The following is a 27,631-nucleotide window of genomic DNA, read 5'->3' on the forward strand; positions in this document are numbered from 1 at the left end:
AAGACACTGTCCATGCTGTGACATGCTATTGGTGACACTATACACATTTTGATTAGTGACCTTTGGTCTGGGCTGCATTAGGTTTGTTCCATCTGGCATTACAGTAAATATTTCCTAAAAGTTGTTTACATTCCTCATCACTAATTGCCAGGCTGCTGACAGGTTCTCTGTCAACCCCGACAATTCTCTAGTCTTCTGACTATAGTCCTTCCACAATCAGGGATACCACCTTCCAAGGAGCCTCAAGAGAGCTGAGTTAGTGTGGGAAATAGAACCTTAGAGCTCAGTAATCCTAGATGGATATAACCAGAAATAGCTATGGTGTAGAAATAAATTGAACTTCAACCAGATGAAGGATTTACAAACTTTTCTTCCTGACGGCTCTTTTCAATGGCACAGTGGCTGTATACGAACTCACAGCAGCATGAGACTTAATCATCACAAAGCTCACTGGTGATGGTACTTCACCCTGAGCATTGCACAGAAATAGGAATCATTTCCTCTGATGGTAAAATGCAGTTATTCCTGAAGTGAAACACAGCAAGGACACTGCAACAATTTAGGAAGGAAAAGCCTTTATCCAGTAAGGTTTTACCAGCCATGAGGGAAAATAAATCGAGTTGCCTGAGCTAAAATAAAGCATTGATTTCTGTGGAAAATGAAAAATTGAACTTTTTGTTTTGGCTGCTGCAAATCACAGGTGCACCTGGAATAGAGCCAAGTGATATACAGGTTGCAAGGGACACTTGGAGGTGAGCTCATCCCAATACCTGCTCCGAGCAGCTTCAGCTACGTCGGGTTGCTCAGTGCCCTGTTTCTGATAAATTTTGAATGCCTCCAAGAATGGAGATCCCACATCCTCTCTGGCCCCCTGTTCCAGTGTCTGAATACATTCAAGTAGTTTGTTGTCATATCTTATCCAAATTTTCCTTGTTGCAATTTGTGTCCATTGCCTTTTTTTATTCAACTGCTGCTACTCCAGGACAATTCTGGGTCCATTTTTCCTACACTCACCACTAGTTAGCTGTGGATGGCAATAAGACTGAACCCTTTACCCTTCCCTCTCTAGGCTGAACAAGTCTCTTTGCCTCTCCTCATACCCTACATGCTCCAACCCTGCAGCAGCTTTGTGGCCCTACACCTCCAAGGGTGGGCTCACTCCAGTCTTTCTTCTACCAGCAAGACCCGAACTGGACATGGCAGTCCAGATGTGGTCTCACAAGTGCTGAAGAGAATGAAGAATCCCTTCCCTCAGCCTGCTGGCTAACATTCCTGCTATGCAGCCCTGTATTCAGCTGGCCTTTGCTGGAAGGACACAGCGTTGACACAGCCTGAGCTGAGGACCTCAGGCCAGCCTCCACAGGGTTGCTCTCTGTGCATTTGGTATCTGCTCTGTGCTGATTCACAGGGCTGTTCCCGCCCCACGCAAGACTTTGCATTTGCCTCTGTTGAACTCAGTCTGCAACTGCGTACTTAAGCAATAGGTGGCACTGATGGATGATATAGGATTGTCCCTGAGACAGCGTCACTGCGGAAGTGAAAGCCAGCAGAGGAGAAACTTGGACTGTGTCACTTGGAGCAGCGTCCAGGCAAAGACAAGCAGACATGTGGCAGGAGATTCTTCCAAATGCCTGGTAAGAACTCCTCGACACGGGGAGGAGGGACTCCAAACTGGGCTCCCTGGGATTGGGGGTGGGAGAAAGCCCCAGGAGGATCATCAGACCATAGGAGAGTGGGAACATGCAGCAGAGTTTTCCTGAGCATGAGTGCAGAAAAGGTTTTGATAGACTGAGCCTTGTTTTATGTCACTCCGAGACCTGCTTCTGGGACATGCTTGCTTGGTTAGCAGTGCAGAGTTTATGCTATTGCCATAACTGCTTTCATGCCTCTGCTCACTAAGCTCCAGGATGTAAGTACAGGGGGATATTACTACCTGTTGCATAAGCTATTTGTTCTCAGGAACCCTGTTCTTCCTTGTCCGGGAGCAACTTAAGGAGTTATGTCCCTAAAAATCACACATAAACTGTCTCAGAGATTGTTACCAGATTGCCTTGGAGACTACTGGGATATCCAGTAAAGGCACCAGATTCTGCATCCCAAACAGCAGAGAGAAATGATACTAGGTGAAAAGAAAATACCCAATGCACTTGGTTTTTCATGGATTTTCACGGCTTTTTCTTTTTTGTTTTGTTTTCTCAAGGTATTGCAATTATGACACCAAATAACTCCCTAATCTAGCTGCCTTCCACAAGGCAGAGTAACAAGACTTTCTCTTATTGTATCTAATTTTGCTAGAATTTAGATTGTGCTTTTGTACCAGAATCTACTAGGCTTAAAGAGAACCAAGGAGGATACCTTCTTTTTCTTGCAGGAGAACTAAAAGGTTGATATCTAGTCAGGAGTATCTAGAAGTGACAAAGGTAAAGCAGCTCATTGAACTCTGAACAGGAAAGAGTCCTACAAGCCTCTCCTCATGCCAGCCCTGCAGCATGTTGAATACTACATGGCTGGCAGCAGAGTAACCCGTGAGTTTGGAGGTCTCCTGCCAAGGCTGTGCACCTGTTGCTACACAGCAATCAAAATAAACTGCTCTCTTGGCTGAAGTAACACAGCTGCTCACAGGATGAAACACTGCAAGGACACCTACCCAGTTGTTTAGTGCCTTTTATCTAAATTATGCTAAAGGAGGAACTATTATGGCAACAAATTATCTAGCTAAAACACAGCCTAGGAACACTGTCTCTTTGTGCAGAGACAGTGTTTTCTGAGCCCTTCTCTTTCCACCCTATCCAAAAAGTAGGAAAAATAATGGCAGATATTGCCAGGTGGCTAAACAGCTTGTGATTGCGTGGCTGGGTAATAAATGTGCTGGCAGGTGACACTCTTTGCACCATCCCCAAGGGCTGGTATCAGAAAACACTATCAGACTATAAGGATCCTTCTTTTTTCCCCCTTTTGTAGGAAGAGCGTCTTGTCCCGGATCAGGTGAGTGAAACGGCTGTTCTGTGTTGAGGCCTCCACTTTTGATTAGCACCCTAATTGGGGTGCAGCATAGTCCCTTCATTCTCTGGATGACAACAACAAAATCTTCATTCACAATCCCCTTGCAGCCCTCTGCAATAGCCCCAGACGCCTCTACTGATACCCAAAGGAAACTGAAGAACTTGAAGCACAGGTCAGAGAGGAGGGAAGGTACTCTACATTTAGGACTGCATGTCTGAAATCCAACTCCAGTAACTTAGCTCCTACACCTCCAGTCTGAACCTTTCTGTTTACAACAGAAAGAGGGGCACCAGCAGACAAGCCTTACTGGAAAGCTATGGTGGAGGGCCAGTGTTGCCCTAAGGGATCATTATGTACAAAGCACTGGCAAGAGAAGCATATCTAGCGTATCCAGCTCTCTTCAGCAGCTGAAGACTTTTGTCTCTCTGCCTGCTCCTCAGCCCACTCTGTCCATGCAGTTTTTATCCCTGGAGAAGTCCAGCTGCTACTATCTAGTTCACTCCAGCACCTGCCTCAAAATAGATTGGCCCATATGCTATTGAACCTTGTCCCCCTGGGCACCCTGGTTCACAACGAGAGGCACAAGGAAGCCTTGTAATCAGCAAGTCCTGATCAGCAAGGACTTGAGATCCCTAAGAAGCATTGGTAAATACAACTCTGCCCCAATTCTTGCCTGTGATCTTCAGAAATAATAAAAACATCCAGTCCCTGCTGACTGCATGGGATTTGTAGGCATTTGTTCCTGCTCAGTCCCAATTGGTGTGATCACAAGCCTCAGCATAGTCCCTTTGCCCTTGACACTTCTGTTGTTGAACACAATTTTATGCTTTCTTAGGTCTTTTGAATATTCTCAGAAGAATGCAGTCCTGGTCCCTGTGGCTGCCCTGGGGGTTGGAGGGATCCTGATTTGCTGGCTGAGATCTAGACACAAGATCAAGACTATTGAAATGGGCGATGGATGGTGGGGCTCAGGTGAAAGATCCCTAAAAGGGAGAGAAGATGACAGTATCCGTCCCTTCAAGATTGAAACATCTGACAAAGAAATCGAGGTACCAGCGGCTGGGATGTAAGGAGGGGCAGAAAGCTGCAAGGCATATGGAAGCAATCTATCACCCACCTCACTGCTTCGAGGTGATATCTTGGGGTGACAGCAATGCCAGTGCAGCTACTTAGCTCCATCAGATGATGCTCTGGTTCACCACCCTTTATGAACAGGGTTTGAGCTCAGATCCATTCCAATATTCAATAAAGACTTTCTGAGACAACAGACCCTCCATGCAACCTGTGGCTGCTCCTGCAGAAAGGCCACACTTTGAGCAGCAGACTTTGACAGTGTGTCTGTGGATGGTGGAGAGGGGCAGGAGGGTGTTGGGACAGCAGTGGCACCAGGAGGGCAGGACTGACAGACTTCTGCAGAGGGAAGGGCTAGAATGGTGAAGAGGGATGGGGTATTGACTGAGTTGTAGCAGTTCTGTCTCTGCATGCCTATCCCTAATTATCTGGCCAACTAGCATTCTGCAGCTCAGGCTGAGCTTCTTATTCTCCCAGCTGGCAGTGCTGGCAAGCTGCTAGTGCCAAAAACCCTAAAGTGAGTTATCACCAAGTCAAAATTAGGACCCAGTACTCCTGGGTACCCTAGGGGAACTAATAACCTGCAGAAAAATATACTCCCCATATAAACAATTCAGGAGGTCATGCAGAGTACGGCACTACTTCAGGAGGGCTTGTGGTGTCCCAGAGAGCAACACAAAAGCTGGTGGAGCCAGGAGAGCCTGTCCATGCCTGTCCTGGTATAACACACATGCAGGCAGCTGGCAAACTGCTCAAGAAGGGCTCCCTTCCACAGGATCTGCACCGGCGCCTGGATCAGGCCCGCTACACACCACATGTGGAAGGGGCTGCCTTCCACTACGGCTTCAACTCCAGCTACTTGAAGGAGGTGGTGTCTTACTGGAGGAACCAGTTCGACTGGCGCAAGCAAGTGGAAGTCCTGAACAAATACCCCCACTTCCACACCACTATTGAAGGTGAGGGAACCTCTGTGGCTTGAGCAGGTCTCACTCTGAAATGCACGGAGAGAAGGGGGAGATTTAAGAAATTACAATATTTAAGATAACAGTATGCATAACATCTTAGTGATATGAGTGAAGTATCACTCAAGGCTCTATTATTAATAACCTTGTAGAGATTAAGTCCATTAAAAATAGCAATAAGATTAGGTCTGCTTCCAGATGAGCTTCATCTGGCTCTGAATCTGAGCTAACTAACAATGAGGTTTTCTTCAGCTATTGCCTTGAAGTCACCTTTGGAAATTGTGAAATTTAGCCCGACTCTGAGGCTAGAATATCTCTCACCACACCCAGTTTAGCCAGGTGAGGTTAGTCAGACTTTATGTAAGTGATCTCTAGGTTAAACTTCTATCATGCACTTACTTTTCCATATTTCTCTTTTAATCACCCACATATTTTGTAATTTGGTAATGTTGTTGCATGCATTATTATTACCTTCGTTATGCTTTTCATTTAAGTGCAGTTCTACTCATATACTGTGAGACCAGTTTCTCAGGAGAGGAAGCTCAATCTCCTGTGACCCCAATATCTAAGGCTGGGGTCAATACCTCTGTCTGTATGTAAAACTGAGACATAGATACAGGCATCCCCTTTCATTTGGCATCTTCTTGCCATAGGTTGATTGAGTAATCATCTTCTTCTGCTACAGATACTAATTACAATTTTGCCACCCTCCTTCTTCAGAGTCTAGAGCATAAGCTTTGATGGACCCAGAGCTTTAATTTATTTGTCTTGGATGTGTGGCAGGGATTGATATCCATTTTATCCATGTGAAGCCACCCTATGTTCCTCATGGTCGAGCTGTTCAACCGCTGCTGATGGTCCACGGCTGGCCTGGCTCCTTCTATGAGTTCTACAAGATCATCCCTCTGCTCACGGAGCCAGCCAAGCATGGCCTGAATGAGGGTGACCTGGTATTTGAGGTTATCTGCCCATCCATCCCAGGCTATGGCTTCTCAGAGGCCCCTCACCAGCAAGGTAAGTGATAAAAAGGCTCTGTAAGAATCACAGTTTTGGAGTAACACCTCAGCTGTCCCCAGCCCCTCTGGGCACTGAAGTCTGTGAATGCAGATGCCTGGCTCTTCACTAATGCTCATGTGGCTGAGGCTCTGGGGCTGGCTGTGGAGATTTGGAGCACAATGGTAGCTGGAAGCCAGGTCTGCTTTCCACTTTCTCCACTTCCCACTGACTTTCTATCATCCTGTGTTCATCTTATTTCCAAGGAGCAAGGCAGACCAGCATGGCACACTGTGCCTTCCCACAGCCCCATACTCACATGCCTCTGTCAGGCCACAATCTTTGGCCAGGGGATGAACACTAGGACAAACAGATGTCATGTGTTTCTCTTTACCTACAGGCTTTGACTCCATAGCTACGGCTCGGATATTTCATAAGCTGATGAAGAGATTGGGCTTCAAGGAATATTACATTCAGGGAGGAGACTGGGGATCTCGTATTACTACAAACATGGCCCAGATGCTGCCACAGTAAGTAGCAAAGGAAACCAGTGCAGAAAAGCTGGCTCCAGTTCTTACCCTACCTTCTGGCTCTGTGGTCCTGCCTTCCATTTGCCCTCCATCTCATCCCCTTCTGCTGTTTCCTTCAGGAACAAACCCACCTTGCATATTCAATTGTATTCATATGTTTTGCATTGATATTGGCACAGTTCTTGTGCTTTCTAAATTTCATTGCTGTTTGGCTCTCTTTCACTAGACATGGAAGTAAACTCTGTTGCATTTTGATTTGAGATCTCAAGGAGACAGATCATCATTCTAAATGAGGAAGGAAATAAATTTAAAATCAGCACAGAGAAAAGGAAGGGAGGAATTCAGCCTTTCACCTGCTAAACACACAAAGTATAGGACTTTCCTATGTAAAATGCGGGCTTGAGACTGGTTGGAAAAGAAGCACAATACCTTCTTCAGAAGATAGCATCATGGCTTAGTGCTGAAAAGGCATTTAATGCTCTCCAGGCACCACAGCCACACTTGGGTCAGAGACTAGATAAAGTGGGAAAGCTCCTAAAGCAGTTAGATTACAGGCTGAAGAGCTCTCTCTTCCCAATTGTAGTTGTGCTGCGCAACACCCAGAACACAGTGGCCACATGTGGTCTACTTGTGCTTTTTAGAAAATACCCAGCACAGCCTGTCCCCTACAGCATGGAACACAAGATCAACAGCATGGATATGCTACCAGCATGGATATGCCACATCCAGAAACTGAGTAGCTGAAGCTAACATCGTAGCAGTGGCACAGCTGGATGGACATGGGACCATTTCTAATTCCCATTTTTTGAATCATGATAAACCTGAAGGGCTTTGTGTATTTGTCTCAGTAAAATGCTTTTAACACAGCTCCAGTCAGGCATGTTTTCTAGAAAATCTGAAGACAGAAAACCACTTGATTTAACCTTCTATTCATTAACCTAATTTTAGATCTGTGAGAGGGCTTCATCTGAATATTGTCTTCCTTGGCAAACAAAGTTTGGGAAGGTTGATTTCCATAATGCTTGGAGCTTATGTACCATGGCTTGTAGGCCTCAGTAGGGAAGATGCTCGACGTGTCTACCCCTTCATGCAGAAGAACGTCTATGACCTTCTGCGAGAGTCTGGATACTTACATATCCAAGCCACCAAACCAGACACTGCAGGTAATGTACCTTCTCTCTATCACCGTGAAGATTGTATAGTAAATGCTTATGGTATATAAAATCTCGTAGTAAACAAAAGCCAACCAAGTTTGAGAAGCAATAAGTTTTGGTGACTGAGCGCAAGACCCATGTGGGCAGCGAGTTCATGGGGACAAGAACTGTGTAAAACAAAATTAAAAGGAACAGCTCAACAAAAGATGGAGATTTCGAATATCACCATTCAAGGCCTTTTAAATAGCATGCCACTTCTCTCAGGCAAAGAACCCCTTTCCAAAAAGTCTCTTAAAGTAAAGCACAGAGTCCTGAAATTGAAGCTTCTAGAAATAAATGTGGTTGAAAACAAGAAAAATACCCAAGGCAAGTAAGTACAATGTGAAACTTGCAGAAAGGTAGACACAGCCCTAACACGTGAAAAACCAGAAGCCTGACATATTGGATCCAGTAGATAAGGAGTATGAAGAAAGATAGGGCCATTTCATAAAAGTTAAATTATTTGCATCAGTCCCCACTGGAGAGGATTTTGGGGTGTTGCTTTATTGAAATAAAGCAATATTTAAATTAAAGCAATGTCTTTCCCCTTGTCAGGAAAGACAAACAGCTGTCAGCTGTGGAGACCGTAGAACAAATAGCACCCCATACTGGCAATTCACTGAAGAAGAAAAAGTTTAAACTGAAATGTCAACTAATGTCTAGTCTGTTGCTTGAAGTAATCGCAATACCAAAGAAAAAAAGGAGAAAAACAAGATACCAGTTTGGAAGGGGGTTGTGGTGGTGGCATTTCTGGTTGTTTGGGGTTTTTATAAGGGCCAAACAGTGAAGATAACCTCAGAAAAATGAAGACTAGTATGTCTAGTCTCTGATCAGAAAACTAGCAGAGCTATTTTAAAGAGGAGAACTGATTTACAGGTGATAATATCATAGGGAAATCATACTTCAAAAATCAGAGCTCTGGTAGAATCAAAGAGTGTGGGTCCAGGAATAGAACTTATATAATTTCCAGAAAATACTTTGCTGAGATGCCTCCAGTGTTCTTAAGAAATTAAACTGCCTTAAGAAAAGGATTAAAACTAGTCAACATGAGAATTCAAGCATAAGAATAAATAAGCAAGTTCCAGGGGAGGGAGAGTATCACAAAAATCACAATGCTGGCACCTATAAATTTCAGTATGATCCTGATTTCTCTTCAAATAAAAGTTAATGATTAGGTGAAGAATTGACAGCTATCCAAAGTTTAGTTTAAACTAAAGATAACTGTAGAGTTGCAAAAAAAACATTTAAGTGACTGATTGACAAAACTAGCCAATAAAAACTGATGTTAACAAAGTCCAAAGCAATTTAAATAGAGGAAGAAAATCACAATGGGGTCAAGTTTGGCTTCTGCCATATGAGAGAATCCATAAGAAACATCAGCCTGCTCAGAGTTTAAGAGAATCTTATAAACTGTTAAAGAGAACAAAAAAAGAAAACACGAAATCCATGATACTCTGAATCTGTTGCATCCCTGTTAACCCAATTTCATAATTATATTTTAGAATCAGAAGAATACATAAAGGGGAGAAAGACTGAAGTGATTATACAGTGCTTCTATGGACGCTGCTCATAGTCTAGGATTCTTCATACTGTATTTCTATATTTATAATGTTTGCTAATGTTCCCAAAAGGAGGAACAGATAACAGATACACAACATTCCACTGTTTAAATTAGATAAAAAGTGATGAACAGCACTAACAGTCCTGGCTGCCCTTTCAAAACAGGATAGTGCTCCCAAATATTTTACCTGAAATTTCTTTTCAGAGTGTAATCCCTTTACATCTGAATTTGCTTCTGCCACACATTATTAAGAAGCCAACAGGACTTTCTTAGTTCCTAGCTTCTTTTGTATAGGAATTACTTGAGTTTGTAGTGCCATTGGTTACAGACGGAATTCCTTTGGGGGGAATTTGTCATGAATAAAGTACCATCAGGTGTGGTAAAATACAGACTCTCTACTGAATTCTCATAGAAAACTGAATACTTACGAAAGTCCAGTTTAACTCCCGCTGAAGTATCACAACACCAGGCAACTGCAATAGCCCTTCTGTTCTCTTGAATTAGGTTGTGGACTGAATGACTCCCCAGTGGGGCTTGCTGCATATATTTTGGAGAAATTCTCCACCTGGACGGATAAATCATTTCTGCATAAAGATAATGGAGGCTTAGAAAGGTAAGAAAACAGATGTTATTCCATGCAAAGTCTCATTAAAAGAATGAGTGATGATAACCAATATGAGGATTCAGGTAAAAGATTGGCCAGTCAAATCTGAAATTTAAGGATGAAAGACTACAAATGACAAGTAGTAGCTTAAACTTACAGCAGACTGTCTGCAAACCATTGCTTCAGAACAAGGTGGTTTTGCTCTGGGCACATGGGTGCCGATTAATTCGCTGCTTGAAAATGAGTGGAGAACAAGAGGAACAACTTCAGGACATGAGTTCAATACAGTGCATTGAGAGATAGCTTCCAGTTAAATTTCTTCATCCTTCTCTCTCAACAGCAAATACTCTCTTGATGAGCTTTTGACCAATGTGATGATTTATTGGGTGACATCCTCCATTGTGTCCTCAATGCGATACTACAAGGAGAATATTTCCAAGGACCCTAACCTAAATGCTTATAACAGGTAATGAAATGGTAGATGCAAGACAGATTTGCAAATGAGATGGAAACATTTAGGTCACCTAAAACAGCACATCTAACTCAGGAAAAAAAAACAAAAACAAAAATCGAAGTTCTTTCTTTCGATAAATATAGTTAAGAGTCACTTTTCTTTTGAACCTATAACTCGCACAAGGTGGCTTGCAACCAAGACAATACATTCTTGTCAAAGCATCAAATGCAGCCTTGTGTTCAAAATGCAGGTCTACATAGTTATTCACCAAACAGATGTAAGCTCTAGCTCAGTTCAGTAAAAACAAAACAGAAAATCATGGGCATATCCAAGAGAGAAGTTCAAAGTGAATTAGGAAGGATATGGCTTGCTGGAGGATAAACTAAGAACTATAACGGTTAAGCACAAACTTGGGGAAGGATTTTGGAGAACAGTGCTTGAAACCAAGCACCTCTTGACAGCTGGTATGTTAAGATGACTTTAAGAGAGGCTGACTAGAAAAACATTGCTGAGTGGATTTCTCCAAGCAACAGATGATACAAACAAACGGGAGAGTGTTTTTCTTTGTGACTGAACCTGTCTACCTTCCCTCTCCAGAGTCATTTGTTACACATTTGGTACAAGTTTAAATCAAACGTGAGCTGGTTCATTTCTGACTGACGAGGTGCAGCATCTCGTCACATAGCACAAAATTACAGAACAACCTAAGCTCAAAGTTCTGAAACATTTCAAGATCAAACTGTGTGCTAAGTTGGCTCTACTTTATACATCTTTGGGTATAACCTTCTTAAACTCAAGGATATCCAAACAGAAGTGAAGCCCTTCAGCGGAGTGCAGACCACAAAGTGTGTTGCTGTGGTGAAACTGTGGTAGTTACCAGTCAGAAAGTTTTTATAGACTTTCCCTGGGACTTGTTTCAAAAATGCAATTAACTTATGTCTTCTAGGTTTAGTATACATGTCCCCACAGGGATTGCGGCTTTTCCTCAGGAGATAGTTCATACACCACGTACCTGGGCAAAGGATGTCTACAAGAACATCGTCACTTACTCTTACATGCCACGTGGAGGGCATTTTGCTGCCTTTGAGGAACCAAAGCTTCTGGCACAAGACATCATGCAGTTTGTCAGAAAAGTGGAACAGATGTAAACCTGCAGTTTAAATACATGCATAGAATGGAAGCAAGTTGTTCTGGCACCAGCAGAACCTTTGCTTTGAGGGGTTAAACAAATCCGACGTAATCACATATAGAAACCAGCATTTTATTTTGATAATAATTACAGTACTAAACTTGTTAATCAAGCTGTAAAGATTTTTATAAGGAGAACAAAAAATTAAAAAACTCCAAAGCATCTTGTGTTTTTTCATTCCCAGCACCATATCATTGCTGAATTCATAGTTCAAGTATAACAGAGTATGTAAACAGTTTATTGCAGTAACATTGCATTCATCTGGGACAGAGAGGTGAAAGAAACTGGCTAAGGCTTGTGTTCAAAAGCTTTAAATACTTGGGCACTAGCATTCTTAAATATGTATTACAAGCAGCTTTGGTGAAAGTGTAAAGGGTTTTGATCTCTTGAGCACAAACACTCCTACGTTCAAGTTATATTTCATTCAAAAATCTGTGATCACATATTCAAGTGGGCAGCTGCACAAAAGGCAGCTATCTTCATTCTAGCAGTTTCTCCCCTAGAACAAGTTTTAGCAGCTACTGCATATTGTAAACAGTTGTTAATGGATAATATGGCAGAGACAGCACTCCTAGTGATCTCCAAGTTCAAAAATATCAAATCAAGTTCCTCCCAGTTCTATAATCTCAATCCATTCCAAAAGGTCAAAGTTAAAACATGCACCAAGTGCAGAGGGTTACGTCAAACCTTTACACTCTTTTCAAAGGATTTTTACCACCTCATTGTGCAATTTTGGCTACTAACTGCAAGCACCTTCACTACCAGTAGGCTCAAGTTTCTCTTCAAATGGGACAGTTATCTGAAACTACTAAAAGCTCATTACATCACAGATAGCTGTTGGAGTTCTCTTCAGTCAGCTAGGCATGTGTCTACTTATAACACACCACACTCTAAGGATTTCTCTCCCTGTCCTGTTCTGCACTAGACAACAGCTCAGAAGAACAGGCTCAAATCTGCTTCCAAGTGATAAAATATTACTCAGAACAGGAATTTGGCAGATAAAGATAGTGCTGAACTTCATCACAATCCCCTGACTTCTACACATTCCAGGAAAGTTTAGGTCCAAGACTTGTAAGAGATAAAAGCAAGCAAGAAACTTGCTTACTTTGTTGTTTAGTGAGAGTAAGTTACAATATTGAGGCAGAACTCCTTTTCTGAAGAGGGTTAGCAAAAACTGCTTACTTTTAATTGTATCTGTATATCTAACTGATTGTCAGGGCTGTTGGACTAAGGATTTGTTAAAAAAAAAAAATACTGCTTATTGCTACCCTGCATCCACAGAACTGGTCAAGCACTTTCAGTTTCCAGTAGAGGATAGCACTAGGTACAAGACCTCGCAACTGCTGAGAAATCTCACTCTTTGGAACATTAAGGAACTGAAATCGAGTTCTGTGGAGGTCTAATTTTATTAAATAGATGGACAATCACTTGATTACTCAAGTGGGGTGGGCACTGCAGCAGCTAATGGGTTACCAAGAGCTGCAACTGCTTCTAAGCACACAGCAGGGTGCATCCCAACGCACTAATTCATCTGCTCTGCCACAGCTCAAGTCCCTAAGGAATCACTGCACCTTTGCCTTAAAGGGGATTTGCCTTCAACAAGAAGTCAGGAAGTGATGAGAGATGAGTGCAGCCAAGCTACACAAAGACAGTAAACGCTCTGGAGAAAACAAATTCAGACAAAGATACATGGTTACATCGGATAAAATTAACACTTAACAAAGGGTAATTAATATTCCAATTAGACATCTACAGAGCCCAGTCATTCACTAAAGCCTTTGAGGGTCACTGGTGCTTGGAACCAGATGTAGTCCTCCCACTCAGGTGCTGTGTGCTGTGGAGGCGAGGCACTCAGGTGGGGGTCCCCGTCACAGGACAATCTAACAGTCAGCTTCCTCCCTCGCGTTGGCACTTTGTAGTTCAGTTTGGGCCGGAACCATTCAACACCACAGTCCCGGTGGCCCTGGACTAGGATGAGCGTGCCTGTGACAGGGAGAGCCTTCAGTTCACTGAAGATGTCTGCAACAAAAAGGCTATGAAAGAGCTGGCGAACACAGGGTGCAGTCTGGAGGCTCTCTTCAGCACTGCCCTCGCAGATCCCTTCCAAGTTCAGCTCATAGAGCTCCTTGGGGTTCATGACATTTCCTCCAAGTAGGAAAAGAACTCGAGGAACCAGTGTTAAACTAAACATGACTTCCAGATGCTGGAACAATCCCTCCAGCTCCATTAGCACCTGCTGGCACTTGCTGCTTCCCAGGCCCGTGGAGGGTGGCTTCGCAATCCCATCTCCATCCTGGAAAACAAACAAACAGGTTAGTACATTTAGTTATAAGGATGTACTAGTCCCAATATGCTCTGCAGAAAGCATGGCCCATCCCACAGGGAACAAGGGGGTTGTGTTCCTTTTGAGAGCTATAGGTACTCACAGAGAGAATCAGAGACAAAAGAGGAACACAAAAGCACATCCTATTTGACAAACACTCAGTTTAAATCCAAATCACAGTAGAGACAAATTCCCACAAGAAATAGAAGCCCCATCTTTCAAAGATCAGCCAAAGCAGCGACATGCCTTCAGCACAGAGGAGCGTAACAAGCGATAAAGACAAACATGCCAAGACCTTCAGCAGCCTGACCTTAATGTTGCCCTTGCCTTTTTGGTTGTTTTTTTTAGGGGAAGACGTAATATTTAGGGATGCAGCTACAACGAGCGCTTTCCTTTAGATGCACCGACACATTACAGGACGTGAACAGGAGCTCACAGGTAGAATTGTGGGCAAAACACGGCCGCCCCGCCGACCTCCCACCCCGAGGGCCGCCTCACCTGTGCCGCCCGCCGGCAGAAGTAGGTGAGCTGCTCGTAGGGCAGCGGGAGCTGGTTCCGCTGGTGCAGCACGTGCTTGAGGAGCTCGCAGACGAAGCGGCAGCCGCTACCCCGGCGCACGGGCGCGCCGGAACGCGACGGACACCGAGGGGGTGCCCGGCACCGACCCTCCCCGGGCCTCATGCCGCGATTCTCAGGACTGGCAGCGACAAGGAAGCGGAACGCGACCACGCCCCAGCCAACGGCCGGACCGGCTTTAAATTGCCGCGGCCGCCGCGGTGGTCAACTGGGAGCGGCGCGCGGGCCCGCCCCGCGCGACCTGCAGACCTGCGGCGGCGGCGGCGGTAGGGAGGCGGAGCGGATGGTGGAAAGGAGCGGGTGCGCGCGCGCGGCGGGCGCGCAGGAGGCTGGGCCCCGGCGGAGCCCCGCCCCGTTATGGCGTGACGAGCGGGCTGGCCCTGCCCCGCGGATGTGTCGCGGTCCCGCCCCCGCCTGAGGCGGTACCGGGAGCGGGCGGCATTCTGCACCGGGGGACCCGCAGGCAGCCGCTGCGCTGGGCCTCCGGCCCCGCTCCCCGGCACAGCCTTGCGGAGGAACGGCCTTTCCGCGCGCCTCAGGAGGCGGGGCCCGGGGAGCACGCAGGAGCGCCGTGTTTGGAAACATGGCGGCCCGCTGCCCCTTGGGTGCCGCCTCCCAGCACCGGCGAGGGTGAGGCGGGCGCCATTCTCTAGCGCGGCATGCTGTTGACGCAGTTCACAGAGGGTGTGGCAGGTGTACAAAACCACTGACCCAGCGCCGCCCGCCTCAGCGGATGCGGCAGAGGAAGAGGAGGCGCGGTAGCGGTGGAACTGGAGACTGGAGAAACACTCGGTGAGGGGGTGCGGCGCACAGCAGGAGAGTCTTTTGCTGTTTCTGCCGCCCCCCGGGTGGAGCATAATGCGTCCTTTGGGATTGCTTCGCACCGAGCTGCTGCCTCTGCGTATTCATGAGGCATCTCCGATGGCACACAGGTTCGAAAATGCACCAGTGTCCCGATGTCAGCTGGGTCGAGTGCCGACCGTTCGCTGTCAATGAACAGGGAACCCGGGGCTGTGCAGTGCCAAAGGGGAAACCTGCGGGCGCCGACAGGCCCCGGCGGGCGGGCCCGGGGGCGCGGCATCCCGCCGCTGTCCGCCGCGGCCGGAGGCGGCGCGCCCCTCCTCGTGACTCCAACTCCCATGCGCCCCGCGGAGGGATCCGGTAAGGTAGCGAGCGTTGTCGCGCCGCAGGGCACGCTGGGAGGCTGTAGTTTGAGCGGAGCCGCGGCGCGGTCGTGCGCGGCGTTGTAAGGCGGGTGGGATCGCTTTTCCCGGGGCGCGCGCGGCGGTCGGTGACGCCGGGGCGGCGGGGCCGGGCGGGAAGCGAAAGCGGAGCGGGCGCCGCACCGGGGCGGCGGCGCCCGCCCCCCCCCCTCCCCCCCCGAGCGCTGGCCCGCCAGTGATGCGCCGTGGTGTCGGAGCTGTGGGGCTGCTGCCGCCGGCGGGCGGCGGTGGCAGGCGGGGCGCTTCCGCGGGCGCGGGGCGGGCCGCGCCCGGCGGCGGCGGCGGCGGCTTCGAAGGCGAGAGAGAACGGGCGGAGCCGGGGGGCACGGCCACAACCCACCGTACTGCCGCGGAGGTGAGCTCCGACGCCGCCCGCGTCCGTCAGCCCCGGAGGGAGCGGGGTCGGGCCCCGGGGGCGGAGGGATGGTGGTTCCCACACACCGCCCGGGGCTGGTCGGTGCCGGGGCCTCGCAGGTTTGGTCGCGGGTCAGGCTGGAGGTGCTGGTGCGGGGCCGTGCGGGGGTCAGGCCGGCAGCAGCCCTGGCAGGAGCCCTGAGAGCTGTGTGCCCGCCTGCCTCGGTCTCTCCTCCGCGCAGCGCTTGTGCCTCCGGTGACAGCGAGTTCCCCGCGCAGTCCGCCAGACCCTGTCCGCGGGTAGTATCCCACTGGCTGGCGTCCGTCTGTGGAAATAAAGCTTTGCACGCCTCATAGTCCCGAGCATCCCGTTCACATCTCTCCCTGAGAGAATGATCTGTGGGTCTAAATCCCTTTCCAGCTGCCAAACTCAGCAGGTTCTAGTGACTCCCTTCCCAGCTAATTTTGACAACTGTTTTCTTACATGGGGATGCAGGTGGTACTGACAGGGTGTGAGGCACTTGCCTCTTGCAGCAGGAAAAAGGTGCATTGGTCGTAGGTGGGTGTGTGGTTCGCTGAGGCAGCTGGCACTGAACTAAGAGGACTCACACCATGGAGAGAGTTACATTTCCCCAGACTCCATTGCTCAGCCCCAGTCAGTGAGCTTTCTGTAAAATATATAAGAGCCTGTGCTGGGAGGGAGCAGTCCTTCCACAAGGCAAGGCTGTGACGCTTGGCAAGAAGGGAAGACAGCTCTTTGCTACTGTTAAATCTTCTCCATGGGCAGGACTGTGCCCTGCAGCCACAGTTTAGTTCTTGTTCCTTTCAGCTGGAGGCTGGACAGTCCTCTGTGGTTTCAACACAGCTTCCTGTCACTGGCTACCCTGTGCAGTGTGTGCCCCAGCAAGTCTAGGCTTGTTGCTTTTCTGTTCTTCAGCAGCCTTGAAGGAGACCCACCCCCTTATTTAGAGGACAGTGCAGGATGTGAATGTGTTTTTCATAGAACTGGAAAGGTGGTAAGAGAGGAAAACCTTCCACAAGTACCCTTTTCTCACTGCATAGCTCTGCTGCCTGAGAGCTGAGCTGACAATTGAGAACTTCTGTTGGCCTTTTGCCACCATAAGCACCGCTGTGGTTAGGAGCTGAGCTAGAAGGCAAGGAGACGGCTATTGCCCTCTGCAAACACATGCAAATAGGTGTCCAGAGGAAAAGGAAGCGTTTACTGTTGCCAGCCCCATTTAATCTGACAAAGTACATGGCTTCCTGCAGGCTCCAGCCCTTTCTTCAGCCCCTTCTCTCATACCGAATCAATGGGAAAATTACTTCAGTATTAGCTAGACATTGTCTTTGGATAGTTGGAGTGTGTTGTGGTTGGAGTGCGCTTGAGGAGTACCTGGGCCTTTCTATAACAACCCAGTTGGGCTTCAGCCCTTCCTGGGAAAGTTTTTCTGAGCACATTGCATACAGACAGTCCCGATAAAGTCTGGTACTCCAGAACTGCCAGGCCAGTGACTAGTTTGCGGTACTTCAAAGAAATCATTACCTTGTTTCTTTATGTCTGTAGTCCTTTCTTGTAGAGAGAAGATACACAAGGATATGTAAAGGAGTCAATGAAAAACTAATTGAGTGAGGGAGGGTATCAGTGTGCAGGAGAGGAGGCAGTGACTTTTGTTCCCAGTCTCCTGTTTCTGTGTACATTGGGTGAATGGAAGCTGCTGGATAGGGTGGGAGTGGGATGCTGTTGATGGCATTTTGTGGGTCATGGACGGGTGAGGGGGGAGACTTTAAATCATATGCTAGCCTGTGCCTTTTTGAAACTGGAACTCTCTCTCTGTGTGACTGTTAGGCTAGCCCTATTCTTTACTGTCAGTAAAAAAAAAAATCCCCCCTGCCCTAACAGTATTACCCTTGTGTTCCACTTTAGTTTTGTCCTCTGGTGTTCATGATGTGGGATGCAAACAGCAAAAACAAACCATAAGGAAAGTTCTAGTTGAGTGTAGGAAGGAATGACAGAAGAGGGTGGGAGCTAACACAGTCTCTTTCTGCCACTTTCTTCTCCCTCTGAAATCCTCAGCACCAGCTGCAGAGTATCTGGGCAGCTGGTGCCTGTAGAAGTCCTCGTGGGCACAGCATCTAACTCTTCTGTCTTGTTTCATTCTCTGACCAGGCAGAAGATGGGAACATCGAGTACAAGGTGAGTCTTTTTGAGGTTGGAGAAGGTCTTCCTCCCAGAGGGTTATTTTGCAGTGAGTAACTTCACCAAAGACAGCCTATGGGTAACATGGACAAGGAGGGGACAGAGAAGTGGACACTCTACTAAGGAACTACCAGTCATCTTCTTTGTCTCTGTGCCTAGCAATACCCAGTATGCTGAGCTTGAAGAGTTTGATCTCAGTACTCCTTTTTAGTAATCTGTTCTAAGAGATGAGGCCCACTGTGTTTTTCCTGAAATGTACATGTTTTGAGAGAGCTGCAGGTGCCCCTGATAATGATTTGCCACTTCCCTGTGGCTGCTCTCAGTTGCGCTTACTTGGCTCCTGTATCACAGATGGGTCCCAGAGTGCTGTCTTTACCCTCACAGCAGGCAGGGTGCAGATCCCTTTGTCACAATGCAGAAAAGTTCTTCTGCCACATGTATGCACCTTGTGAAACCCTTTCTCACCTGTCCCATAGCTTCTGTGCAGACAGTAACACAGGCTGTGGTTTCTAGAGGTGGGTCGGAGTTGGAAGCATTGCTTCATAGTATTGTGAGTTGCTGGCTTGGGCAATTAGATTCCCTCTGCATCCAGGCTGTGACTGGAACTACCCCTCTGTTAAACAGCTGAAGCTGGTGAACCCCTCGCAGTACCGCTTTGAGCACCTGGTGACACAGATGAAGTGGCGACTGCAGGAGGGCCGCGGTGAGGCTGTCTATCAGATCGGCGTGGAGGACAACGGGCTGCTGGTGGGCCTCTCAGAGGAGGAGATGCGTGCCTCGCTCAAGACCCTGCGCCGCATGGCGGAGAAGTACGTGTTCCTTTTTGTCTGCAGGGCCCACAAGCATCAACAGCCTCCAGCAGAGAGGCTCAGCCCCAGGAGTCTGCTCAGTGGCCAGTGGCTCCATTCTAAAAAGCCCCTGTATGACTGGAATTCCTTCAGTCATGAGACTGAGGAGGTTATGAAGGAGGTTATAGGGCTTTTGTCTGGAAGCTTGAGGCTCCTTGCCTGCTATCACCAGCTTTTATCCCACTCTCTTTGTCAATTGTTATTGTAGAGGTGCAAGATCTGTTGAGTACAAGTGTGTCTCACTCCTTCCCTTCATTTTTGTGGCAGGGTTGGGGCTGACATTACAGTGCTGCGGGAAAGGGAGGTCGATTACGACAGTGACGTTCCAAGGAAGATAACAGAGGTGCTTGTCCGAAAGGTGCCTGACAACCAGCAGGTAGGGACCTGTGACTTGGACATCCTCTCCTGCTGGAGACTTAGAGGCTTCATACAATCAGCTTCCTTTTGGGATGGGAGCCCAAACCCTAGAGGTCATAGATTGGCCCATAGCAGATGCTTTAAAGAGCTGACAGAGGGAGGCTTGATGATAACACTTCTTGTGTCCAGGACTGTGGTTGAGGCTGGTATCAGTGGGGGAGATTGCCTGGATCAGAGGTGAAAAATTATTTCATTTCTATGGTAGTGGTTCTGATGCAGGCCAGTGTGCAAACAAGGAAGGGTTTAGAGGTCCTGCTGCAGCAAATGGTTTTTTTTGTGATGTCAAAGGCTGGTGTGTCACATCACAACTCTAGAGTGTATCACGTCTGCTGGGCAGTGGTTTGCTGGGAGCAAGAGCAGAATCTGAGCAAGATTACTCTGCACAGTGTCCCTCATCTAGGGATGCTCTCTGAGGTGCATCTCCACTGCGATGTAGTGCTCATGCACACTCAGCACAGCAGTGGTTAAGTTTCATGATTTCTCTCTTCTTTTACCTGTAGTTCTTAGACCTTCGAGTAGCTGTGCTGGGGAATGTGGACTCGGGGAAGTCAACACTCTTGGGTGTACTAACACAAGGAGAGCTGGACAACGGGCGGGGCAGGGCACGCCTCAACCTCTTCCGACACCTCCATGAAATCCAGTCAGGAAGAACGTCAAGCATCAGCTTTGAGATCCTCGGCTTCAACAGCAAAGGAGAGGTGAGGGGAGTGGGCTGCTGAACTCAGGAAGCTGGAGGAGAATAGGACTACCCTCCTATTACAACTGTGAGTGGGACATGAGAGAAGAGAGGTGGCACAGCTCCATGTCCCTTAGGCTGAACCTGAGTGCTACTTGTCGATTTGCAACGGACATTGTATGTTACACCCATGGTGGATGATCTCTCCTTACTGATTCTGAGATCAAAGTGGGTAGATAAGAGCTGGGTTTTCTTCACTTCCCTGCTGGGGCTGCCTCTCTCACCAACTCTTTATGTTCCTCAGGTGGTAAATTACAGTGACTCCAGGACAGCAGAAGAGATCTGTGAAAGTTCTTCCAAAATGATCACTTTCATTGACCTGGCTGGCCACCACAAGTATCTGAAAACAACCATCTTTGGCCTCACCAGCTACTGCCCAGACTTTGCCATGCTGGTGGTTAGCGCCAACACTGGCATTGGTGAGTGTTGCCCTGCCTGCATGGATGAACAGCAATGTGTGAAGAAAATGGAGAATGGTGGGAGTGGGTTCTTTTTTGCTGCAAACAGTTGTCAGAAGAAATTATTAGTCTGGAAACCTTTACTGATTTCTTGTAAGCCAGTGTATATGGGTGCCTGGGAGGGGAGTAGAGCTGGGATCCTTTTACCAGCTATAGACCACATTAAACTGTATCCTGGACAGAAAGGCTTTTTTTGGAATTTGGGGCTATGTTTGTCAGAAAAGAAAACAACTTTGACATATACTTAGGGGTGCTGAATCCTGAAGCCTTGTAAAAAGGCAGCTGGAGTTCTCCCACATCTATCTTTGACATTTTTGTGGCTGTTTTCTGGCAAACTCTAGCCCAAGAATGAAAACTGCTGCGTCTTTTTGAAACAACCAGATCAATCACAAAAATTCTTTGTGGTTTTTATTTTTCTGGACTGATGTTTGGTTTATTTAAAAGAGTGATTTTGCTTTTTCTTTGCCTGATGGACTATGCAGTTACAGGGAAATCTCGAGAGTGGGCCTGTGGGGTGGCCAGGAGATGTAGCCGTGACATAAACAAGCAACAGTGATGACTGCTGCTGCACCTACGCTCTCACTTGTCTCCTGCAGCGGGCACAACGCGAGAGCACTTGGGCTTGGCCATGGCCCTCAAGGTCCCCTTCTTCATTGTCATCAGCAAAGTTGACTTGTGTTCGAAAGCCACCGTGGAACGGACAGTGAAGCAGCTGGAGCGAATCCTGAAGCAGCCAGGCTGCAACAAGCTCCCCCTGCTTGTGAACTCAGACGACGACGCTGTTACTGCAGCACAACAGTTTGCACAATCTCCCAAGTAAGGCACCATTCATTTCTTCTTCTGGGAGCAGGCAATTTAGACAAGGCTGCCATGCAGAGCTGGGGAAGGGCAACCACAAGGGGAGCTGACCAAATCTTGAAAATCTCAGCTCCTCATCAAGCTTCCTACCTTTGCATTCTCCCTGAAGGCATTTTGCCCTCCCAGACCTTTTTCTGGGCTCTGGGAGCAGAAGGTGCCCAAGGCTGCACTGGAGTTACTTCTGCATGACAGAAGTGTGGGCTGGCAGGGGATTGGTGCCTCAACCAACTGTTGAGGCAGGGTTTACTGCAAAGCTGTACCTAGCCCTCGTGTTTTAGCCACTTATCACTGTAGTCTCTGTCCTCCTGCTGATCTCAGTAGATTCAGAATCCCAGAAACCTCCCACAGCTTCACTCTGGCCTTCTGCTTACTTCTATTTGTGTCTGACAGCATCACCCCAATCTTCACGCTGTCCAGTGTTTCTGGGGAGAACCTGGATCTCTTAAAAGTCTTCCTCAACATCCTCCCTCCACTGACCAACAGTAAAGAGCAGGAAGAATTAATGCAGCAACTTACAGAATTTCAGGTGCGTAAGGGTAGTCTCTGATACTGCAGTCATTGCTGTGCCATGGGAGAAACTTCTGGGAAATCTGGACACCATGGCTAGAGATGTCATGAACTCCTGGACTACTGGAAGACATTAAGGAAAGGACTCGGTCCTTGAGAAAAATGTAGTAGGCTGGGCTGTGTCCTAACCAAGGGCTATCTGTCTCAGGGATAAGATTGTTTCTCTGGTTGCCACTTAAAAGGCAGATATTCCTCTAATGGGAGGGTAGTGGAAGCTGGTTAAGCTCCTAGACAGTGTCTGATGACCAGCAGAGAGCTCACCTCCTTCACACAAGGGGAAGGTACCTTGTCCTCATTTCTGGAGTGCTGTTTCACAGCTGTCTGTCTGAGCAGCTTATTCTTGTTGCCTTGCTGCAGGTTGATGAAATTTATACTGTGCCAGAGGTGGGGACTGTTGTGGGAGGAACTCTGTCAAGGTAAGTGAGGCCAGGCAGACAAGTGTGGATGTGAATGGTTGCTGGAGTTCCCTCAAGGGTAGAGTGCCCCGCTGCAGAAGTGGAAGCTGGGTGAGGCTCAGTCCCAACTGCTGAGTGACTGGGCCAAGTGAGGGTAGAGCCCTACAGGGTGCTGGGAGGTGCCATGAGCAGACCATTGGTCACATGGTGGCAAGCAAAGAGTCTGCCCTAAAGTTGCTGGATTAGGAATGTGTTGTGTTGCATGCTGAAAGAAGGCATCCAGGAATCCAGAGTTGGCAGAGGTTAGCCATGATCCCAAGGCATTGCTTTCCTCCTTCGTCAAGCTGAGGGAGGGAATGTAGAGGGCAAATCCTCCCATTCCAGCAGGGGTTAACTACATGCTTCCCCATGAAAAGGCAGCTGTCCCTCCATGTCCGGGAGCAATCAGAGCACTTCGGCTACCAGCACATCGACACAGAACAGGCATCATCTGAAGCCTCTCCACCAGAAACAATGCAGTGTGGCAGAGCACTGGGGGTGGAATGGCCCCTGTCTATACCTGGGACTCTTGGGAGTGATAGTGTGGCTTTCCCTGCTGTAAGAAATCCCTGTTCTCACCAGCTCTGTATCCCTGTTAGTTGGTCCCGGATAATAGTCCAAAGACACTCACTTCCTTGGCGCTGGGGAATTTGTGCAGGTTGATCTTGGAGGGTGAAATGTCTTTCTTGTCTCCTGATGAACTGTGTCCTGCTCTTCTGCCCTGGGCAGTGGGATCTGCCGAGAAGGGGAGAACTTGGTGGTTGGTCCCACCGACGATGGGAAGTTTCTCCGGCTGAAGGTGTGCAGTATCCAACGGAACCGCTCTGCCTGCCGTGTGCTGCGGGCTGGGCAGGCAGCCACTCTGGCCCTTGGACCCTTCGACCGCTCCCTGCTGCGCAAGGTGAGTCCTGCTGTTGCCAGGTTGTTCACTGGTCCAGTGGGCAGGACTGGAGGCTTCCCTGGAGATCCCCCATTGAAAGGGTGGGAATGAAGTAGAGATGTTTGCAGGAAACTTGCTGGAAGGGGAGGAAATGGACAAGCTACAAAGTAGGATGAGTACAAGGCTGAGAATGGGATGCAAGCCCCAGTCACAGAGTGGAGACGTGTTTGTGGTTTCGCGGGCTGTTCAGAAGCAAGGGGCCTGGCCCTACCTAGTCTGAGCTTTGGGTTGTTCTGCAGGGCATGGTAATGGTGAGCCCAGAAATGAATCCCACCATCTGCTCAGTGTTTGAAGCCGAGATCGTGCTGTTGTTCCATGCCACAACTTTCCGGAAGGGGTTTCAGGTGACGGTGCATGTGGGGAATGTGCGACAGACAGCTATCGTAGAGAAGATCCACGGAAAGGTAGGCCATAGGAAGGAAGGGGAGGAAAATGAACCTTCCCTGTGGGTTTTTTTGGGGATTCCACCATGCCCTATAGTAAAGCTAGGGGCTACTGTTATTTTGAGTAGCTGTGTCTCTTCTAGGAACACACTCCATCCCTTTATCCTGCCCCTTTGGTTGCTTTTCCTCCCAACACGTTAAAGAATTCCCTCTCACAAAACAAACAGCACGATGAACTACAGCAAGACTGTGAATAGAGGTGAACTCTCCAGAGCTTGTATCTTCCTGTCCTTCCATATGCGTACAGTAATGGGAAGGGCTCAAGCCATGCAGTCTGAGGAAAGCAACCTGCTCATTTGCTTCATCTTACCATCCACATGCATCTCTCCTGCATGCATTGGTTTGGGAGGTAGGTCTAAGCTCTCCCGTTTTTCTTTTCAGGACAAGCTGCGGACAGGAGAGAAGGCAGTGGTCTGTTTCAGGTTCATCAAGCATCCTGAATACTTGAAGATCGGAGCCAAACTGCTTTTCCGTGAAGGAGTCACCAAAGGTATTGGGCATGTCACTGACCTCCAAGCCATCACCACCAAAGAAAATGGCCTGGAGGAGTCCCTGGGGCTTGGACAGCTGAGCTTCTGACTACCAGTAGGTCAGAGAAATCTCCACTCACCAGCACCTGGGGAGAAGGATGGGAGCTCCTGTGGCTTTCTGAGCGATGCCTGGAGCTGCTGCTGTCCCATTCTAGAGTGGATGTCCCTCCTCTGCACTGTGAGATGGAGCCTGGGAGAGTCTCTCGCATTCAATACCGTACATGGGGCAAGTTAAGCATGTTCTCCAGATCGCCTGCAGCTCTCATTACCCTGCCCTTCTTCAGAATAGATCAGAGGCACCTGCAGACCTGGGCAGGCAAGTTCTGGCTTTGTTTACTGTTTGAAAATTGCTGGTTGGGAGGAGCAGAGCCCTTGAAGATGAGCAGTGAAGGGACGTTTTCCCATCTCTGACACAAGATTTGGTCCCATTTCTGCTCTCTGAGCACTGGGTTGATAACAGTCCTCTCCCAAGTCATCCTGCAGCACATCCTTCTGGGCAGAGGATGGAAGAGGCCATGCTGCCTACTGCAGGGGCTTGGCTGAACCTCTCAGAATGCATTCAGGACACTTTTTAACCGTTTGAATCTTGGTTGGCTTTAATCTGCTGTGTGTCCATTTGTGTGTTGGTTTTGCATTATTCCAATCTGAGTGTCTTACTGTTGGACAAATGTCATGTTCCTCACTCACATGCACACATTTCTTCAGCATCCTGCTTTCTGACTCCTAGGAAGCTGTGGCTGCTCTGAGTGGCACAGCCTCCTGAAATAATGTCATAAAGACAGTTTGTACTTGCATCTGTTCCTTGCAGCAGCTGAATGGGAGGCCATTCTGTGGAGCAGAGCAGGGCCTGGGCCTGTGCTGGTGTGAGCAGGTTGTTCCATGGATGTTCAGCTGACGGTGTCATCTGCACATTGGTAGCAGTGGTTTGCAGTGGGCTCCCTGGTGTGGCTTTTTCCAGCCCAGCTTGCTCCTCACACGCTTGCCTTAATGTGTGAGGAGGACAGGCTACACAAAACCAGGTGACTTATGTTGTTTAGATGTGATTTGACAGTGGCATGATTATATTTCTGTTTCTCCTGGAGGAAGAATTCCTTTCTTTCCCTTGCCACTGGGGGTTGTTGTCAGAGGAAAGCTGATGTTGCCAGCAAGGACTCTGTACGTAGAGTGGAGCACATTTGTCTCCCACTCCCTGTTATGCAGCTCTCCTGTGTAGCCTGGAGGATGCAACAAGGTCTGTAAAGTTGTACATAGGCTTTGGTTTTATTGTTGACTGTTAGACCAAATGTGTCTGCTGTGAGCAACAGGTCTTCAGCCAGCCCTGCCATGTGGTGTGGTGGCCTGCTAGCCCTGACCAAAGAGAAGGGCAAGGGCCTGTGATAGCACTTGGACACCCAAAGATCCCTTCTGCCATCCTGAGAGCAAGTTCTGCTTCTGGGCTGCTGGTACAGGCACTGGCTGTGGGGCTGTGCAGATCTGTGGGCATCACAGAGCTGCACTTTGCAGTGGGAAGGGCTCTGGCAGGTGAGGAGGGGGGAGCTGCACCCTGCAAAGAGACTGCTGAGGCGTGGGGAAGCCGGTGAAATGGTGGTATAAATGAAGGGAAGGCAGCTCAGGAGTGACCTGTCCCTTGGAGGAAGCACCGATCCAGCTGAAACCTCTGCTGCATCCCTATCAGCCCAGCAGTGAGAAAGGAGCTGCTGGCTCAGGGTCACTGCCTAAGAAGGATCCCTTTTTTCCCATCCTGGCAGTGGGCTGGGTATTCCAGTGACACAGTCTTTTCACCAATGCCTGCAGGCCCCAGCTGCCAGTCTTCCCTTTGGTGCTAGTGGGTCACAAAGAAAGCTACCGGGGAGTATGGGGGGGGAGCTCCAGCTCTTTGCAGCAGCCCTGGTGTTTTCTGCTCCAAAGTGGGCATGGGGTGCTGTGACCTTTTCTGAAACAGCCAATGGCTGGTCTCACCTCATCCCTGCCATCTGTGGCATGACTGTTCTCGGTGCCATGCTCTTCATAATTGCTGTTTTGTTGTCTTGAATTTTTCTAATGCTGGGGGTTGTCCCTGTTCCCCTAGCACCTATATATAAATGTACAGAATAAAGATGTTTTATTGAGCTTGCTGTCTGAGTTGTACAATAAGCGAGGGTGGAGCTGGGCCCTTACCCTGCTGCCCTTGGGGCTGAATCACAGTTGGAGATGACTACCCTTCACCCGTTCCTAAGCTTCCTGCATTCATTCCTATAAATACCAGTCCGTGGTGTGGAAGGAATGCACGCGCGCTGCTGTTTACAACCCTGCGCTCCCAGCTTATCTGAGTAAGCCTGGGCGTGCAGCCTGAGGTGACAGGCAGCCACGTCACCCTGAGCACAGCACTTCGGGCTGTTGTGGGCGGAACCGGCTGTGGTGAGAGCTTCCTCGCAGTCACAAATTCCCCCAGAGCCTAATTAAAGAGATGCTTTCTAGGGCACACATCTAACCTAGATGGTTTGTTTTTAAAATAGCTTTGACCTTATCAAGGGGTTTGCGACTGCCTTCTCTCCATAAGAACAGGTTGTTCCCTTGGGAAAAAGCAGAGGCAGGAAGGCTTCCCTGTGGAGGGTACCTGTGTCACTGAAGGGATTTGCCTCTTCTAAACTTGTTTTTGTGTCAGGTAGTGGCATCTGCACAGTCTGGTCCTGCCAGATACTTGGGAAATGAGACGTGCCACTGTCACAGGAGCGTGAGGCAATCTTGCCAGACTTGTTGCTGTTTCTCTTTATGTGAGGACTTAAGAACACTTGTCACTTTGCAACCTTAGGACTGTCATTAGTGGGAGTGACTCCATAATTCCTTCCTCTGCTGATTACCAGCAGAGCTGCATGCACCAGAATGAGCTTCTTGTGCTTCTTGAAATCTCACAATTGTGTTGTCAAGTATGAGACACACCCCACCCCTCCCCCAGTAACGTAGCACCTTCCCAGCACAGGCTGTCAGCTGGAAGGAGAGAGCAGCTCAACAGCTGCAATTAGGATGGTACAGTCCAGAAAACAGCACATGCAAATAGAGCTGCAGTTTGCATCATTACCTGCTGCCTCAAAGGCTCTCCTCCCCCCTTCCCCGAGGAAGGGAAGCCTGCAGCTGACGAAACTCTCTGCAATGTGTGTTTCCTAACCCCATCCAGTGCTGCCTTGACG

General features: G+C 48.3%; 3 protein-coding genes across 6 annotated transcripts; 2 read left to right on the forward strand and 1 right to left on the reverse strand.

Moving 5' to 3' along the window:
• Window positions 1-1,468: 1,468 nt before the first annotated feature.
• LOC103765855 (epoxide hydrolase 1) lies at window positions 1,469-11,715 on the forward strand. Of its 3 annotated transcripts, XM_018085339.2 has the most exons (11): window positions 1,469-1,634; window positions 2,962-2,985; window positions 3,111-3,175; window positions 3,839-4,052; window positions 4,850-5,030; window positions 5,820-6,050; window positions 6,430-6,559; window positions 7,508-7,722; window positions 9,818-9,926; window positions 10,258-10,383; window positions 11,318-11,715. In XM_018085339.2, exons 1-11 carry the CDS (start codon window positions 1,494-1,496, stop codon window positions 11,517-11,519), a joined length of 1,638 nt encoding a protein of 545 aa, XP_017940828.1. In that variant the 5' UTR covers window positions 1,469-1,493; the 3' UTR covers window positions 11,520-11,715. The 3 variants fall into 3 exon arrangements, with proteins under 3 accessions (XP_017940828.1, XP_017940826.1, XP_017940827.1); XM_018085337.2 differs by lacking the exon at window positions 3,111-3,175 and having other exon boundaries at window positions 1,473-1,634; XM_018085338.2 differs by lacking the exons at window positions 2,962-2,985; window positions 3,111-3,175 and having other exon boundaries at window positions 1,473-1,634.
• On the reverse strand, window positions 11,617-14,564 carry MAD2L1BP (MAD2L1 binding protein). Its single transcript, XM_029965130.1, has 2 exons — window positions 14,382-14,564; window positions 11,617-13,853 (listed from the first exon to the last, which is right to left on the reverse strand). The coding sequence occupies exons 1-2, from the start codon at window positions 14,562-14,564 to the stop codon at window positions 13,323-13,325; spliced, it is 714 nt and encodes a 237-aa protein (XP_029820990.1). The 3' UTR covers window positions 11,617-13,322.
• A 647-nt stretch (window positions 14,565-15,211) lies between these two features.
• On the forward strand, window positions 15,212-26,572 carry GTPBP2 (GTP binding protein 2). Of its 2 annotated transcripts, XM_029965134.1 has the most exons (13): window positions 15,212-15,391; window positions 18,204-18,230; window positions 18,858-19,042; window positions 19,349-19,457; window positions 19,999-20,196; window positions 20,479-20,653; window positions 21,289-21,508; window positions 21,941-22,076; window positions 22,475-22,533; window positions 23,281-23,452; window positions 23,731-23,895; window positions 24,316-24,523; window positions 24,620-26,572. In XM_029965134.1, exons 3-12 carry the CDS (start codon window positions 18,909-18,911, stop codon window positions 24,511-24,513), a joined length of 1,566 nt encoding a protein of 521 aa, XP_029820994.1. In that variant the 5' UTR covers window positions 15,212-15,391; window positions 18,204-18,230; window positions 18,858-18,908; the 3' UTR covers window positions 24,514-24,523; window positions 24,620-26,572. The 2 variants fall into 2 exon arrangements, with proteins under 2 accessions (XP_029820994.1, XP_029820993.1); XM_029965133.1 differs by having other exon boundaries at window positions 24,316-26,572.
• Window positions 26,573-27,631: the final 1,059 nt, after the last annotated feature.

The sequence above is a fragment of the Manacus vitellinus genome, unplaced genomic scaffold (genome assembly GCF_001715985.3).
Source record: "Manacus vitellinus isolate BGI_N305 unplaced genomic scaffold, ASM171598v3 scaffold_8_pilon, whole genome shotgun sequence".
Lineage (NCBI taxonomy): Eukaryota > Metazoa > Chordata > Aves > Passeriformes > Pipridae > Manacus > Manacus vitellinus.